Source organism: Paramisgurnus dabryanus, chromosome 4 (assembly GCF_030506205.2).
Source record: "Paramisgurnus dabryanus chromosome 4, PD_genome_1.1, whole genome shotgun sequence".
Lineage (NCBI taxonomy): Eukaryota > Metazoa > Chordata > Actinopteri > Cypriniformes > Cobitidae > Paramisgurnus > Paramisgurnus dabryanus.
The window spans coordinates 34,033,548-34,049,399 of NC_133340.1; the positions used below are offsets into that span (position 1 = coordinate 34,033,548).

Here is a 15,852-nt window from a genome sequence, read left to right on the forward strand (position 1 = left end):
AGATAGCCTGTTGTAATGGAATGAGTAGCAGGGCAATATACATACATGTATCCTTTATGCCTTACAAAGAAAGCGTTCATTAGAGCTGATTGGATGCACAAGTTGCAGTAATATATTCATTTTCGAGGTTTGTGTAATACTAGTTTTCTGGCCAGTGTGACCTAGTGATTTGTTATTAAAACGCATCCAAAATGACTTCATTAAATGCTCATTTGTCTGTTTCTTTAGGTTCTGTCAGAGTTCTTTCGCTTAACCAGCAAAAACCTCAAAATCGAGTTTTTCAAAGAACTGGACAAACAACTCCTCGCTGTCTTGACATTTTCAAGTCCAAGGGTGGATGTACCGGCCAGATACTTCATCATCAAATCGCACTGGGGGTAAGTTTCTCATGCACATTAATGATTTAATGGTGTCAGCAAAATAGTGTAACCACATTGTATTTTCAGAGCTGTTAATTGATGGTCCTTGACCATTTATGGGTGCTATGTATGAAATTATCTTTCAGAATACAGATGTTACTGCTAAGTGAACAGCAGTCCTCCGTGGCCTTCCCATCCTCCTTGGAGATGAGAACAAAGACTTCTTCAAGACATACTTTGTAAGTAGTTTCAGGTGCTAGTTTACAGTGGCCGAGTAGGCTTGTCGCGATAGTCGGTGTAACAGTGATTACCAGTGTGTCAGCCTCTTACCGGTTAGATCACTTGCCCACCGCGACACCGTCTTTCACCGTCGTTTTGATATTTTTTTGTAATTAAATCATTTAGTTTTGTTAGAGACAGCAAACATGAATGTGTCTTCTGCCTGAATTCAGCAGAGCTGAACGCGCATCATCACAGAGCAGCCGGTGTCAGATTTCATTTATTCCTGTCAGAGTGTGTGAGGCGAGCGACTGACCAGACGATGGCAGAAGCCGTATGCTTAGTCATTTTTGTTATAATATACATATATGATGTTTAATGTAAGCGAGATCGTTTTGTTGTTGCGTTTTTCATTACAAATAATAATAAACCCATCATTCAAGCAACCCATTATAGAGGAGTAGCCGGATGCTCTCCTTGGGACTGGCAGGTTCTGAAGTACCTGTGCACATTGACTCAAGCACTTAATTAAACCAGCTGTTGCGCTCGCATTGCAATGCAAATTCATATGAGATTTAAAGGAGTAGTCTACTCATTTTCAATATTAAACTATGTTATTGCCTTAACTAACTATATCCCTCTATCATCTGTGTGCGTGCACGTAAGCGGTGGAGCGCGCTGCGACACTTCGATAGCATTTAGCTTAGCCCCATTCATTCAATGGTACCAATCAGAGATAAAGTTAGAAGTGACCAAACACATCAACGTTTTTCCTATTTAAGATGAGTAGTTATATGAGCAAGTTTGGTGGTACAAAATAAAACGTAGCGCTTTTCTAAGCGGATTTAAAAGAGGAACTATATTTTATGGCGTAATAGCACTTTTGTGAGTACTTCGACTCGCCTGAAAAGTCCGTTCCCCTTATCCCTCTCATAATGGGAGAGGGAGGGTGTTACTGCGCCGAGTCGAAGTACTCCCAAAAGTGCTATTCCACATTAAAATATAGTTCCTCTTTTAAATCCGCTTAGAAAAGCGCTACGTTTTATTTTGTACCACCAAACTTGCTCGTATAACTACTAGTCTTAAATAGGAAAAACGTTGATGTGTTTGGTCACTTCTAACTTTATCTCTGATTGGTACCATTGAATGAATGGGGCTAAGCTAAATGCTATCGAAGTGTCGCAGCGCGCTCCAGCGCTTACGTGCACGCACACAGATGATAGAGGGATGTATCAACTCTTCTTAGTTAAGGTAATAACATAGTTTAATATTGAAAATGAGTAGACTATTCCTTTAAGACAGCCTACGCAAGCGCTGCATTTAAACAGTTGCATCTAATTCAAATTAAAAAAGTAAGCCCCTCCCACCCTGTGAAACCGGTATCATCGGGGTTGTCACGCACCGATTAACCGGTGGGAAAATTCTGTCACCGCAGCAACCCTATGGCCGAGAGGGGTCACAACTCATGCATTGCAAATGCCACAGCACCTCCAGATTTGGAAACAACAGTGTCATAAAAGTGGCCTATTATTTTCATATATGCCATATGCAATTTCGACATGCAATGCAAACTGCACAGTAGTAGAGTAGAGCTGGGCCATAAATTGACTGCAATACTCATGCGTATCTTATCAGTAAAGCTGGTTTCATGATTAGTAATAAGTCGCCATCACCTGCTTTCAAATGCAGCAGCATTTACTACACAGAGCCGTATTTTACTGAGAAGCTAGGCAAAATCGTGTTCGTAATCGTGAAATTTCACCTCTGATAATGCATGAGATTTTGCCGAGCTTCTCTGTGAAATACGGCTCTGTGTAGTAAATGCTGCTCCACCTGAAAGCAGGTGATGGTGATTTACTATTAATCACGGAGCCAGCTTTACTGATGAAATGCGCATGAGAATCGCAGTCGATTTCTCGCCCAGCCCTACTGCTCAGTACAATGTGTAATGCATAGGTTATGCTTATTGGAAATTTAAGTTAAAAGGACATCTGGCTAGTTTAACAAATTAGCCTTTTTGGGTTAGCCCTAACGTTTTGCCCCACAAACGTGATAGATGAACACTCCAATGTTTTCGTTGTAGCGATATTTTAAGAAATGTTTACCCATAATGCATTCTGGACTGATGTAGATGGCTCCAAGCGCTGCTACAAACACAAGGCAAATTAACAATAACGTTATCAAGATAAGCTATTACCTCAGTTAGCGAGTGAAATATACCTTCCTCCGTGTTTACGGCATGTTGAGGCTCAAATTGGAAAGGCTTGAATGGCAGACATTTCGCTCGCTAATTGAGGTAATCGCTTTACTTGATAATGTTATAGTTTATTTGCCTTTTGTTTGTAGCGGCGCTTGGACCGGTCTACGTCACGGTCCATAATGCATTATGGGTCAAACAAACAATGGTGACTTACTAGTAAAAAGGTTGTCTTAAAATATCTCGCTACAACAAAAACATTGGAGGTGTTGTTCTATCACGTTTTTGGAACAAATGGTAGGGCTAACTCAATAAGGTCTCAATAATGTGTCAAACTAGCCGGAGGGTACATTTCATAAGCTTCCATTAGGGTAGGATGTTTTGTTAGCAGCAAGCATAAAAGAATCCGTCATATGACCCACTCCCCCACCATCCTCGCATACCCTTCTCACCTTTTTTTAACCCTTGACCAGTTTGCATGCTTGTTTAATGGTACACATCTTCAGGTGTTAATGAGAGGGTTCTACTAATCTCACAAATGACCAGTGTAAGAGTGAAATGATTATGTACAAAAATGTCAACTGTCCTCTGGGACAACAGCAAAGCCTTGTTAGAATTGTAGGTATTTTTTCTTCTCATATGTTGTTTCCCTGTTGAATATGGCTTATCCATTTTACAGAACTGTCAATAGAGTGCAAGGTTTGTGTTATCACATTGTAGAATAGCTAACTGTTGTCATCAGCTAATGCCTCTTCAGATGTAAATATGAGCAGATGTGAGATACCCTCAATTGGTCCTGATCAGGACTACCTATCAACCTTCTTTCTAAAGTGGCTGCTTTGTGTTTTCTACCTAAATGCAAGGTTGTATATCAATGTGGAATTGTGTAATAATATCTCATGTAATTGTGTTTTTAGGACTGTGATGAACCTGAACTGGCCAACACCTCCATTGAGATCCTAACAGTAATCCCTGAAGGTACCCCACCTCAAGGAACACACCAACATTTTGGGTTTTTAGCTTATTCACTGTATTCCCCAGAGTTACATAAGTCCATACATACCATTTTCATCTCTGTGTGTCCGGTAACTTTGTCTGACGCACCCACCGCTAGCTTAGCTTAGCACAAAGATTGTAAGTAAATGGCTTCAGCTAGCATACTGCTCCCTATAAGTGACAAAATAACGCAAACATTTTCCTATTTATATGTTGTGATTTGTATAGTCACAGCGTGTACAAATAACAAGGTCATATGAGACACAGCCATCTTCTAACAGTATACATACAGGGAACTATATTCTCTGAAGACAAAGCACTGCTACTTGGGTGGAGTGATTTGCTCGCAGCACCAGAGAAGCCCCCTGGTGAGGAGAGAGTTGTGCTAATCACTCCGCCCAAGTATCAGTGCTTCATCTGAGAATATAGTTTCCTGTATGTATACTGTTAAAAGATGTCTGTCTCATATGACCTTGTTATTTGTACACACTGTGACTATACAAATCGCAACATATAAATAGGAAAATGTTTGCGTTAATTTGTCACTTATTTGGAGCAGTATGCTAGCTGGAGCCATTTACTTCCAGTCTTTTTGCTAAGCCAAGCTAGCGGTGGGTACGTCAGACAGAGTTACAGGACGCACAGAGATGAAAAAGGTATGTATGGACTTATCTAACTCTGGGGGATACGGTGAATAAGGTAAAAACCCAAAATGTCTGCGTGTTCCTTTAAGGCCCAAAATTCAATCACTCAAAAATCTACTGTGCAGTGAGTAGTGAAGTTCTTTGTTTTTTACACACACACACACACACACACACACACACACACACACACACACACACACACACACACACACACACACACACACACACACACACACACACACACACATTTATGGTGTATCTACATTATTGATGGAAATATATTTTTTTTTGTCATTTGGTCTTGGTTTTGTGTAATGGTGAATGTGTGATTTGTTGGGTTTTTATGTCTTTTTTCAAAATTCAAATTCTCTCTTATTGGATGTGCAGTTCACTGTATTGTTCTGTTTCAATCAAATAAAGTGTTTCATTGATTCATTCAAACTGTTGTCTCTCTTTGTTTCAACAACTTAAAACTTTTGAGTAAAGTTTACTTGAATATTTTAAGGCAATCGGTTTCCTAAGATTTCCTTAGTATTGTGAACACTTAGCCTTGTAAGGATAACTTGCCTTAATGAGTACTGCTAACTGAACATAACTCAGTTGTCTGAACTGACATTTCCTTAGTGACGGGAGCTAATGATTTTTAAGTTCACTTTACTACCATGACATGAGTTGTCTGGACTAAAAATTTTTTTGTCATCATAACTAATGATTTTGCGTTAACTGTACTCAAGTGTACTACCATGATATGAGTTGTCCTTACACATTTCTTCTCAGCTACAACAACTTAAAAATTGATTGTCAACTTTACTTTAAAAATTTGAGGCAATCGGTTTCCTAAGTTTTTTTAAGTAAAGTCAACAAATTACATTTTACAGTGTATTAATTGATGCGACATCATTATTGGCATCCCAGTACGGTAAATGTTGCAACACCAAGCAATTAGCAAATTAACTCATACCCCGCCATTGACAAGTTATCTTGTCAAGTAAAAGAAAACATTTGCATGAAAAAAACATGTTCTTGATGAGTTTTTATGGTAATCTGTAATACCGTAACTCTTACCCAATTTATAAAAAACTTAAGCAAAAAAAGTTATTTATAAATTTAACACTTTAAAGATTTTTGAATCTGATCACTAACAAAATTCCTTCACAAAAATGCAATTGTTTCAGCGTTTTGCAAAAAAATTAAAAGTTTATAAACAGAGAAAAAAATTAAGATAAGATAAAACGTTTTGTTTGTTTGTTTGTATATTGTTTGTTTGAAAGCAGAGAGTCTGTTCTTTCATTTGATATATTTGTATGTTTATATATTTTTAGAAGAAAATTTTCCTGGAAGGTATTTTGTGAAACTTTTGTGAAAATCACAAAAAATAGTGGCGTGCAACTTTAAAAAAAGGCTGGCGCGGAATGAGTTAATTGTAATAATAATAATAATAATAAACAATATTATTAATAATTGAGTTAAATAAATAAATAATTATAATTTAATAAATAATAATAAGTGAGCAGCTTGCATTAATAAAGCACTTACGTTCTAATGTTGCTGTCGAGGAAGCAGCGGTTACGAAGAAGCCCCGCCCACAACTGCACTCCCACAATCCCGAATATAAAGAAAACAAAGAAACAAAGCAGCAAGACGTTTCCTAGCATGGGCAGAGTATCCAACAATAGGGTCACCAGAATACGCATACCTACAACACACAGATATATGATGATGTTACAAACTTTCATACTGTATGCTCAATGCTCATATTATCCAATTAAGCATAAAAGCCATCAAAAGTACAAAATAAGACAATTTTAATACATATTAACATCTTAGTTTGACATTCAAAGACTTTATCTATTATTAATTATTATCCGGGTTTTAAGATGCATTTTGGTCGATCAAATCACAAATGGACAACGCTAAACGGGGTGTAAAACATTTTGAGCTCATCCACTTTCGACCACATCCACATGCATTATGTAACTGAAACAAGAAGAAATTCTTTGTACATATTTGTCGCACTTCTTCTTGATAATAATCGAATTGGAAACTTTACAGCCACAGGCTCTCAATCTGCACCGAGTCCGGCACGCACACACAAAACTCATTTGGAATGTGTTGACAATGGAGTGTGCTATAAATGGTAAGCATATCCGTGCATGTCAAGAGCTTACAATCTTGCCCCGCATTAAACAAAACAGACCCTCACTTTTGCCGCTGGAACCAATTCATGACTGTAACATACGCCAGCACCTTCCTGCCGACAAATGCTGTGTCAGAGGTCGTGTTAATGCATCATTGTGATGTGTGCGAATCTATAAATACAACAGATGTGTGTTTTTCAGGCCTAACCCAAATTATTTGCTTTAAATCAATAGCTGGGATGTGTGCCGGCGACGCTGGTAAGGCGAAAGATGAAATGCAAAGATAAACAAAAGTGAGAGTAGGCAGTACTTACTGGGAACTCTGTTGATGGCTCGTAACGGTCGGAGAACCCGCACGGTTCTGATGGCGGAGAAACTGACGTTGTGTCCGTCTAAAGAATACTCCAACATCCTATCCAGAAACACATTTCATAAAAACACTTTATTACGATTCAAGCTAAAATTTTGTGTCCATATACTCTGCTGAAAAAAAACTAGCATGACTTTCTGGTTTGTGCTGGTTTGTAGAGGCAAAACTAGCTGGCATTAATTAGTAAAGCTTGACCGTGGACATTTAAGCTGTGTCGTTTTTTAATGCTGACGATAAAAACACTGCGGCACTGTGTTGTAGTCAAGACAGGTGGTCTTAATGTCCACGATAGAGCTTTACTAGAGATGCTAGCTGGTTAGATGCTAGCCAAGAGGGTGTCCAGACCAGTTTGTTTTAACATCCTGACCAGTTGCCCAGCATTTTTGCGTTTAAACTCAACTCAACTTTTATATATAAAGCACTTTCAAAACCATTAAAATGGACCAAAGTGTTGTCCATGGGTATTAGTCAACTCCAAAATTACACAGAGATTACAATAACTCTAAAATACAATTCAAAAATAAATTATCTATGCAAAGTGCAGGGGTCGCGACAGAAAAGGCGCGATCTCCACTACGCCTCAATCCAGATCTTGGGACGGTTAAAAACATGTTCTGAGAGGAACGTAGATGACGTTGAGACTGATATGGGATAAATATGTCCTTTATACACTCAGGAGCTTGATCATGTAATGCTATAAAAACAAATGTTAACACATTTTAACAGGTAACCAGTAAAGGGTTATCAATACAGGTGTTATGTGATATCGTTTTCTGGTATTTGTTAAAAATCTCGCTGCAGCATTTTGGACATACTGAAGGCGAGTAACCAGTGATTCATTTATGCCTAGGTAAAGAGCATTACAAAAGACGTCTAATAACCATCAAAACACTGCTTAGACATCTAAAGCAAGGCAAAAGTTGGGCTGTCAGTGAAAATTTAATAGACGTCTTATGCTACGTGCACACCAAACGTGGGGCATCGCGTTACTCGCTCTATATTACTCGCGGGATTTAACTTCGTGTCATGTGAATTTTTTGCTCGAGTTGAGGTGAATAGCGCGTGTTTTTGCGGCAAACGCGCCGCCCATATCGTGGGACGATGCGAAGGACGCGTCTAATGCAGCTTTCACATAGGACACGGTGTGTGTTTCGCTGAGCTATCAAACCCATTCATTTCAATGGCTTGCGCCGCGCGAGGGCATTTTGTTGTTGCGTTGAACAAAGAGTGAGCGCAGCTTGCGTTCACACCGCGGTCAAAGTTCATAATAGTTTTACTTTTGTGCTGAGCTCTGTGACGATTACATACGCGTCCAATAAAAACGGGGCAATCAAACAGGGTATCCATCTTGGCTGGACTGAACCCAGCGGCAAGCTCAGCGCACACCGTTGTTGAACTCGCATCTGGTGTGAACCCACAGTAAATTATTAAAAGATAAATGAATCCAAACACCTTGTAATCACTGCTGACTTTGCTTACACAATGGAATATCAAACATCTCATAAGTTATCTTGTCAAAAACGACGACAAATTCAAGTTTATTTTGGTTAGTTAACTAGATGGTAAAGTGACGGCTATTGATTTCTTTTTTCGAAGGCTCGTGATGCGAAGTTCGTCACAACATGTATGTAGCCCATCATGTGTGTGTGGTACCATTTTTCAAAATATGTGTTGCATCGAGTCATCTTATGTGCATCACATGTTTTGTCAAAATAAGTGCCTGCTGCAGACGCGTCTAAAGGGTTTATGATAAAAGAGACGCTCGAAAAGTAGTCCTTGTTTTAAAAGACAATTTAAACGATTGTCCAGCCTAAATCATAGATATCCATTGTAAATGTATATTTGTAAATGTTTTAACAAATTGAGGGGCAACTCTTAATTGTTGTACCGATATATTATTAGCTACCAGCATCTAAAACACAATATAAAGTGTAGCCTACTGCAAAACAGTTAGCAGTGAATTAATACCTAACTTGTATTTTCCTCACACCACAAAACATTAATATTATAATGAGGTTTAATGAGTGATCAGGCTGTGCATTAAGCTCAAGTTGCGACATTAAACACAGGAAGAGCAGCAAAAATCCCTGTATCAGCGAAATGAGAGACAATGACAAGAGATGAGATATAGGAAAATGCACTCACGAGAATAGAGAGATCATTGCCTGGTGGTAATTGTCATTCACAAGCTTAACTGTGACACATCGACTTGACATTAGAACTAGACCTGACATTAAAACTGAATCTGACATTAAACACACACACACACGCACCCCCCCCCCCCCCCACACACACACACACAAAGCAAGACCTTGTAACACTTAAGATTTAATGACTAATCAGATTCTAGGAATGCACATGCTACGCGCTGGTAATGGTTGACTTTTTTTTGACCCACTGAGTGTGGCGCTCTCTGCTTTGTGATTGGTTGCTCACCCAGCCATGACGATGAAGAGGTCAAGGCGGTTCCAGGTATCACCAAGGTAACATTTCGGACCGAACACCCCCAGGGCCACCATTTTAATCACCATCTCCACGGCAAAGAACGCAAATATGAAGTCATCGAATGCCTGAGAGGAGAAATAGGTGTTAAATATACAGCTAAATCAGTAATTTGCATATACTAAAAATCAACTTACTTACATTCACATTGAAGCACTTAGCTATTTTATACAGAAAACAGAAAAATAACGCTATCAAACACTGGGGAAAGTTACCATTGTCATAACACCATAAAACACATCTCAACTTTCAAATACTGCTACAACCTGAATAGATGCTAGCGATTGTGCTCGGTGGATTGAGCATCATTAAGCCATGATTTAAGACACTAAAGACTTAGGGGGTGTGCACACCAAAGATTTTAAACGCAACTGAAAACGCGAGGCGGACGCCGACTGCCACCTTTTTTTAGCAGACTGGCAGCTTTTTTCAGCTGAGTGCTTTGGTTGCTACAATACTTCTGCTTTGTTTATCGTTGAACGATGTGCCGTTTGGTTGTTGTGATGTTTATCCCACCCCTCCTCCAGTATGATTGGACGGCCGTGTGAGAACTGACATTGAAAGGCTGAGCGTTTCCTCCAAAATTGAATATTTTTCAACCTTCGGTGCTCACTGAAAACAATTGAAAACATACGGCGACCACCGGCGTAAAAGCTTTGGTGTGCACGCCACCTTAAAGGGGTGATATGACGTTTGTGTATTTGGTGTAATGCAATGGGTTAAAATCATACATTTTTATGTTTTTAATTATTATTGTTCCTCTATGCCCCACCTTTTTTGAAACACGACATTGTTTTACAAATCTCATCATCATTCTGAAAGGCACAGTGCACTCTGATTGGCCACATATCCAGTGTGTTGTGATTTGCTGAATACCTGAATATGACATGGTAGCCGCAGCCACAATACTACAGCCAAAATAAAAGTTACCCATTTCTTTGCGTATACATTGGGAAGTGTTCTGCAAATCTTCCCAAACAGTGATTTAAATATATGGGGGCGTGTTTAAATGAGGCATTTTAGGAAGGTGTGCCTTCGCTTTTAAGGGGGTCGCACACCGGAAGTGCACATTAAATAGCACAAGCTTAGTCAGATAGCGTCTACTTCAAAATGCAAAATATACGTTAGCAGTCAATGTTAATCGCTAACGATTTTGGACAAATATGATGTTATTTCATTTGAAACTATGTGAGTGCCGCTCTAAGGCGCGCAACTTCCTAGTCGTAGCTGGGTGTCTCGGACAGGCGCCACCTGTCGGCGCCGGCACGCGTATACTCATAGAAAACAATGTGTTTGATTTTTTTAGAACAATGCGGGGCTGCGCGGCGCTGAGCTGCGCGTCCAGTGTGCAACCCCCTTTAGCAAGAATATCTCTTTGGGTTTGAGACTTTAATCTTTGCAAACTTACGGAATTTTCTATATGCACAAATAGCTTTTAACACCTCAAAGTGAAAGGAAAACATGAAATCGCATCATATGACCCCTTTAAAAGTGAAAAATGTTCTACCAACATTTTGCCAAATAAAATACAATAGGTAAAAAAAGAATGACAGAGATTAAAGTGCATGTGTTATGTTGGTGAGTCATGTAAGCGTGTGTTACCTGCAGGATGCTGCACCTGTCCGAGTGGCACTCCAGATCCTGGCAAGGCTGAAACATGCCGAGCGTAACGCAGTTGAGCAGGATCACCAGCATGCTGATGCGCTCAAACCATGTGCAGATTCAGTTAAGGTGAATACAGCTCACACATTACAAAAAAAAAAACTATATATTTAGATGTCACATTTACAATATTACAATCAAGGACACATTTATAAATGTACTCAGTGTTCATAGTCTTCATAAATTAGCAGAGGAAATACAGTTTTTACATTATCATATGATTGAACATTATATGAAGGTTGCAAACTATAAAAAAAGAAATGTCTTGACAAAACGTTTTATCTCCTAAATGTCACACTGTGATTTACTATTGACTCTCATTTTGTATTCTGTTTATAGCGAGCCAACACTCTTATATAAGTCCCTGCAAAGTCAGATATTAAATATGTTCTGAGTTTGTCGCACCACAGGAAACAGTGTTATGAACCACTCAACCAAATGTGAATGATGGAAAAAAGGCAAGTAAATAAAATAAGTTATCAAAATCTTAATATTAAAATTGGCAGCATTCTCTACCGCTACAACCTGACTGGATGCTCGCAAAGATTTAGGGGCGGGGCCACTTGCGGTGACTCAAGCGTGTAATCGAGCCACTGTTTTAGGCCCGACATAAAATCCTGAACTCAGAAATGGTAAAAAACTGTTTAACCATCTAACTCCCCTACTAAAAAATCCAGCTAAGACCAGCATAAGCTGGTGAACTGGTTTTAGCTGGTCTCCCAGCTTGGTTTTAGCTTTAGCTAGTAGTTTTAGCTAGTATTGCTGGTGTAGCAAGCTGGTCTAGCTGTGTTTTGATCACTTTTTAAGCTGGTCTAGTTGGACATAGCTGGTCATGCTGGAAGACCAGCTGACCCACCAGCTTGACAAGCTTTGCCAGGCTGGGAGGACCAGCTTAGACCAGCTACTGTCACTTTAAACCAGCTGAAACCAGCTATCAGCTTATGCTGGTCTTTTGCTGGATTTTCCAGTAGGCTCTGCAATTCAGTATTACATAGTTTACAGCCTTTGTGGCATGTTTCAGTCTTACATTTATAATGTGTTTAGAAACAATTTTCAAGATTGACTTTACATTGACTTTTAGAGCAAAACAAATAGTAAATCAAAGAAATATACAGCAGAGTAGAGTACAGTAGAAATTAGTAGCGCAGTGTTTCCCAATCCCGGTCCTCAAGGACCCTCTCCTAGAAAGTCTTAGATGTCTCCTTATTTAAAACACCTGATTCAACTAATCAGCCTCCTTCCAAAATGCTAAACATGTCTCCCTAACAAGCTGATGAATTAAATCAGGTGTGTTAAATAAGGAGACATCTAAAACGTTCTGGGAGGGTGTCCTTGAGGACCAGGATTGGGAAACACTAAAGTACAGTAGAGTACATAGGGAGTACAGCTGAGGGAAAGCGCACTTCCTGTACAGTATATCCTTCCTGGGTATGTATGGCCGTTTCTCAATCTGAAGGCTGCAGCGTCGAATTTGTAGGCTGCATCTGTCATCAAGACGGTCTTATTTAAAAAATATTAACAACTATAAAGTTCACAATTATTCTTAGTAAATTGTTATAATATGCTTATGACTTGCGAATGTAATGCAATGCTCAGTTAACTTAAATAAACCAGGCTTGATGATGTATACAGCCTGCATATATGCGGATTGAGAAACGGCCTACGTTTAAGAAGTGCGTTTTACCCTCCCGCTCTATAGGTGGTGCTAAACACCATTAGAAGATCACGCTCATATTTAGCAGAAGCTCTGCAATAACGCTAAAAATGTAAATAACGTTCAATTTCTTGCAAAAAAAAAACAAAAACGATTGGCTGCAATAAGATCGATATAGACGTCAATATGTCCCTAGGAGTCGTGGTGATAAATTTTGTGTTGGTATGTCAAAGTGGCGTTTACTTGGACTATGTAAATCACAGAGCACTGCGGGTTCTGCAAATATCTTTTTTATTGTTTGACTAAAGAAAAAACATTCACCAACATATCGAAAGGCCTAATGCTGCATTCACACCAGCTGCGGTAGAGGCGTCAAGCGCGAGTAATTTCAATATTAATTCTTTCACCGCCAGCATTTTTTTTTAAAGTTGCCAGCCAGCGCCAACGTTTTTCATGATTTTCACCAAAGTTTAATGCCTAGAAAATGTTCTTCTTTAAATATATAAACATACAATATACCAAATGAAATAACAGACCCTCTTTAAAAAAAAAAAAACTTTTCATCCTACCTTAAGTGGTTCTTTTGTAATCAGCTTTTGAATATGGGTAGGTTTCTGCAAAAACACCACATTTTGAGCAAAAAGCAGAGAGACGGAAAATCTCGTCATTGGCGGGGAAGCGTTTTCTCTTAACTCTTTCCCCGCCATTGACGAGATATCATCAATTTACAGAAAAGCTTCCCCGCCAATGACGAGATTTTCTGTCTTTCCGCAATACCGCTATTATCCACCAGGTGGCGCCCTTCCGCAACTTTTTAAAACCGGAAGTATTGCCCTATGGCAAGCGGCTGCATGTCCGTGTCTGTTTTAAAGATTGCTCTGAATGGGATCTCTATGAAAAGTCCGTCACAAAAATGGAATTTTTTTGCAGAAACCTACCCATATTCAAAAGCTGATTACAAAAGAACCACTGAAGGTAGGATGAAACTGTTTTTTTTGTTTGAAAGCAGAGGGTCTGTTCTTTAATTTGGTATATTGTATGTTTATTTATTTAAAGAAGAACATTTTCTGGAAGGCATTAAACTTTGGTGAAAATCATGAAAAACACTGGCGCTGGCTGGCAACTTTTTTAAAAACGCTGGCGGTGAAAGAGTTAATTGACGGGATATCTCGTCAATGGCGGTGAAAGAGTTAAGTCAATGTGAAGACGCGTTTACGTGCGCGGCATGAATGAGGCATTTAGCGTGGCGTGGTAAACGCATCCCGCCTCATTCACATGTCTAGTTCGTATCTAGCGCGAATTGAGCGTCTGGCGCGGTACACGCGAATGGTGCTTTTTGTGCATTTCGCCTTTTCATATGAATTTGTGCCTGATGCCCGAGTTGAAAAATTTGATTTTTGCACCGCGTTAACCAATCAGGAGCCTGCTTGCTGTTGTGGCGGCAGCTCCGCCGGAGTCACTCATTCAACATGGAGGAACGCTTGATATTGTCCGTGAGCAGTCACCCGGAGCTATACAAGTAAGGTGACCAAATCAAACCGGTAACTCTCTCGATGAATGCACAATGAACATTCATCATGCAAACAGACAACCACATAGCACTTGCCCCTCCCACAAGAAGCAGATTTCCCCTCTGACAAAAGCTTGCTTTTTCTGTGCATCTACTTCGCTCTAGACGCGTGAATGCATTCAAAATGTTCAAGCGGTAAACTAGAGGCGGTAGACGCGATTTTGACGCCTCAAACGTGGCTGGTGTGAACCCACGGTAAGGGTGAGAAAATAAACAGCACATTTTCATTTTTGAGTGAACTATTCCTTAGCCTAGTCTTAAAACCAGCCTCCTCTCTCCAGACACTGCCATCACACAATCTATTTTTCCTCATTAATCACAAACCTGTCAGAGCAACATACCATTCTTACCATCTTTTTCACCACTGTAAATCCTACAGCTATAATTATTTACAGTAGGATACATCATCGCTCATCTACAAACTGATCGTAATTTAAAATGCCTTTCAAAACACCCCAAAGATGTTTCCGTATGTGTCACGTGGCAATGTTTAACCGATGCTGCTTCCTCAGGTCTTTGTATTAGTAAAAGCCCATCTGGAATTCCTTCAGACGTTTGTCTGGGCTGGAACTGGGACAATGTTCCTCTCATCAAACATTTATCCAGATCCCTGAGCCCACACTAATGCGCACAGACAACTCAAGCGCTCGTATCTCATCCTCGAGATCATCGCGGTCACATCCGTGCTGCTTCTGTTGAGAATAATGATGATGGCCGACAGAATCGGGATGAAAGGGGTATCGGAAATCTTTTTAAAATCTCTGTTTGGTCACAAGTACTGCCTAGTTTCAAGAAGTATCAAGATCACTTAACAATTGTTTAGCTGTTTAAAACAGTGTAGCTTTTCAATAACAATTTTTTTCCAGCATGTAGGGATGGAGTGTCGCAACACGTCACGTTGCAACTGTCACAAATCTTTACAGTCAGGCTAACTGAGCCAACAACAAAAGAGAAATCTGAATGATTAAAATTAACCAGTTAGTTTGAATCGTTCATGTACACAAACGGTTCAAAACACAATCACAGAAATATATAAACGCTACTGTTCGTCGATGTGTTTTCGGCTTTGAACCAAATCACTCCAAACAAAATATGTCAGATAAGATTACAAGTTGCCCATAGATGGCTGCACCGTGGAGCCATTCTCCACAGTCAAGAACCTAGGTGTGATGTTCGACAGCAATATATCTTTTGATAGTCATCTGCCGCACAGCATTCTTCCATCTCAAAAATATCTAAAAAATATGGCATATGCTGTGTGCATCAGAACGGCCCCTACGCTATAGGATTTTGATTCCTGTCTCGTCCTCGATCCCGAGGACAATGAGACTAACAGCCCCAGTTCCGGCTGCCGAGAAGGTCATGACACCACTGATCTACTGGCCTTCCTTCAATGTGATGCCCTGCCGATGTCTGACCAATTTAACTCTTTCCCCGCCATTGACGAGATATCGTCAATTAAGAGAAAACGCTTCCCCGCCAATGACGAGATTTTCCGTCTTTCCGCAATACCGCTATTATCCACCAGGTGGGGCCCTTCC

At 39.8% G+C, this 15,852-nt stretch overlaps 1 protein-coding gene across 1 annotated transcript in view; it reads right to left on the minus strand.

The window, feature by feature from the left end:
- The window catches only part of cacna1hb (calcium channel, voltage-dependent, T type, alpha 1H subunit b), a 75,236-nt gene extending 64,091 nt beyond the window's left edge, over nt 1–11,145 (minus strand). Inside the window, exons 1-4 of the mRNA XM_065254297.2 lie at nt 11,028–11,145; nt 9,360–9,493; nt 6,868–6,965; nt 5,952–6,111 (exon numbers count right to left, since the gene is read on the minus strand). Of these exons, the coding sequence (XP_065110369.1) occupies nt 5,952–6,111; nt 6,868–6,965; nt 9,360–9,493; nt 11,028–11,120 (485 nt within the window). The 5' untranslated portion in view covers nt 11,121–11,145. The remainder of the gene's footprint in view (nt 1–5,951; nt 6,112–6,867; nt 6,966–9,359; nt 9,494–11,027) is intronic.
- Nucleotides 11,146–15,852: the final 4,707 nt, after the last annotated feature.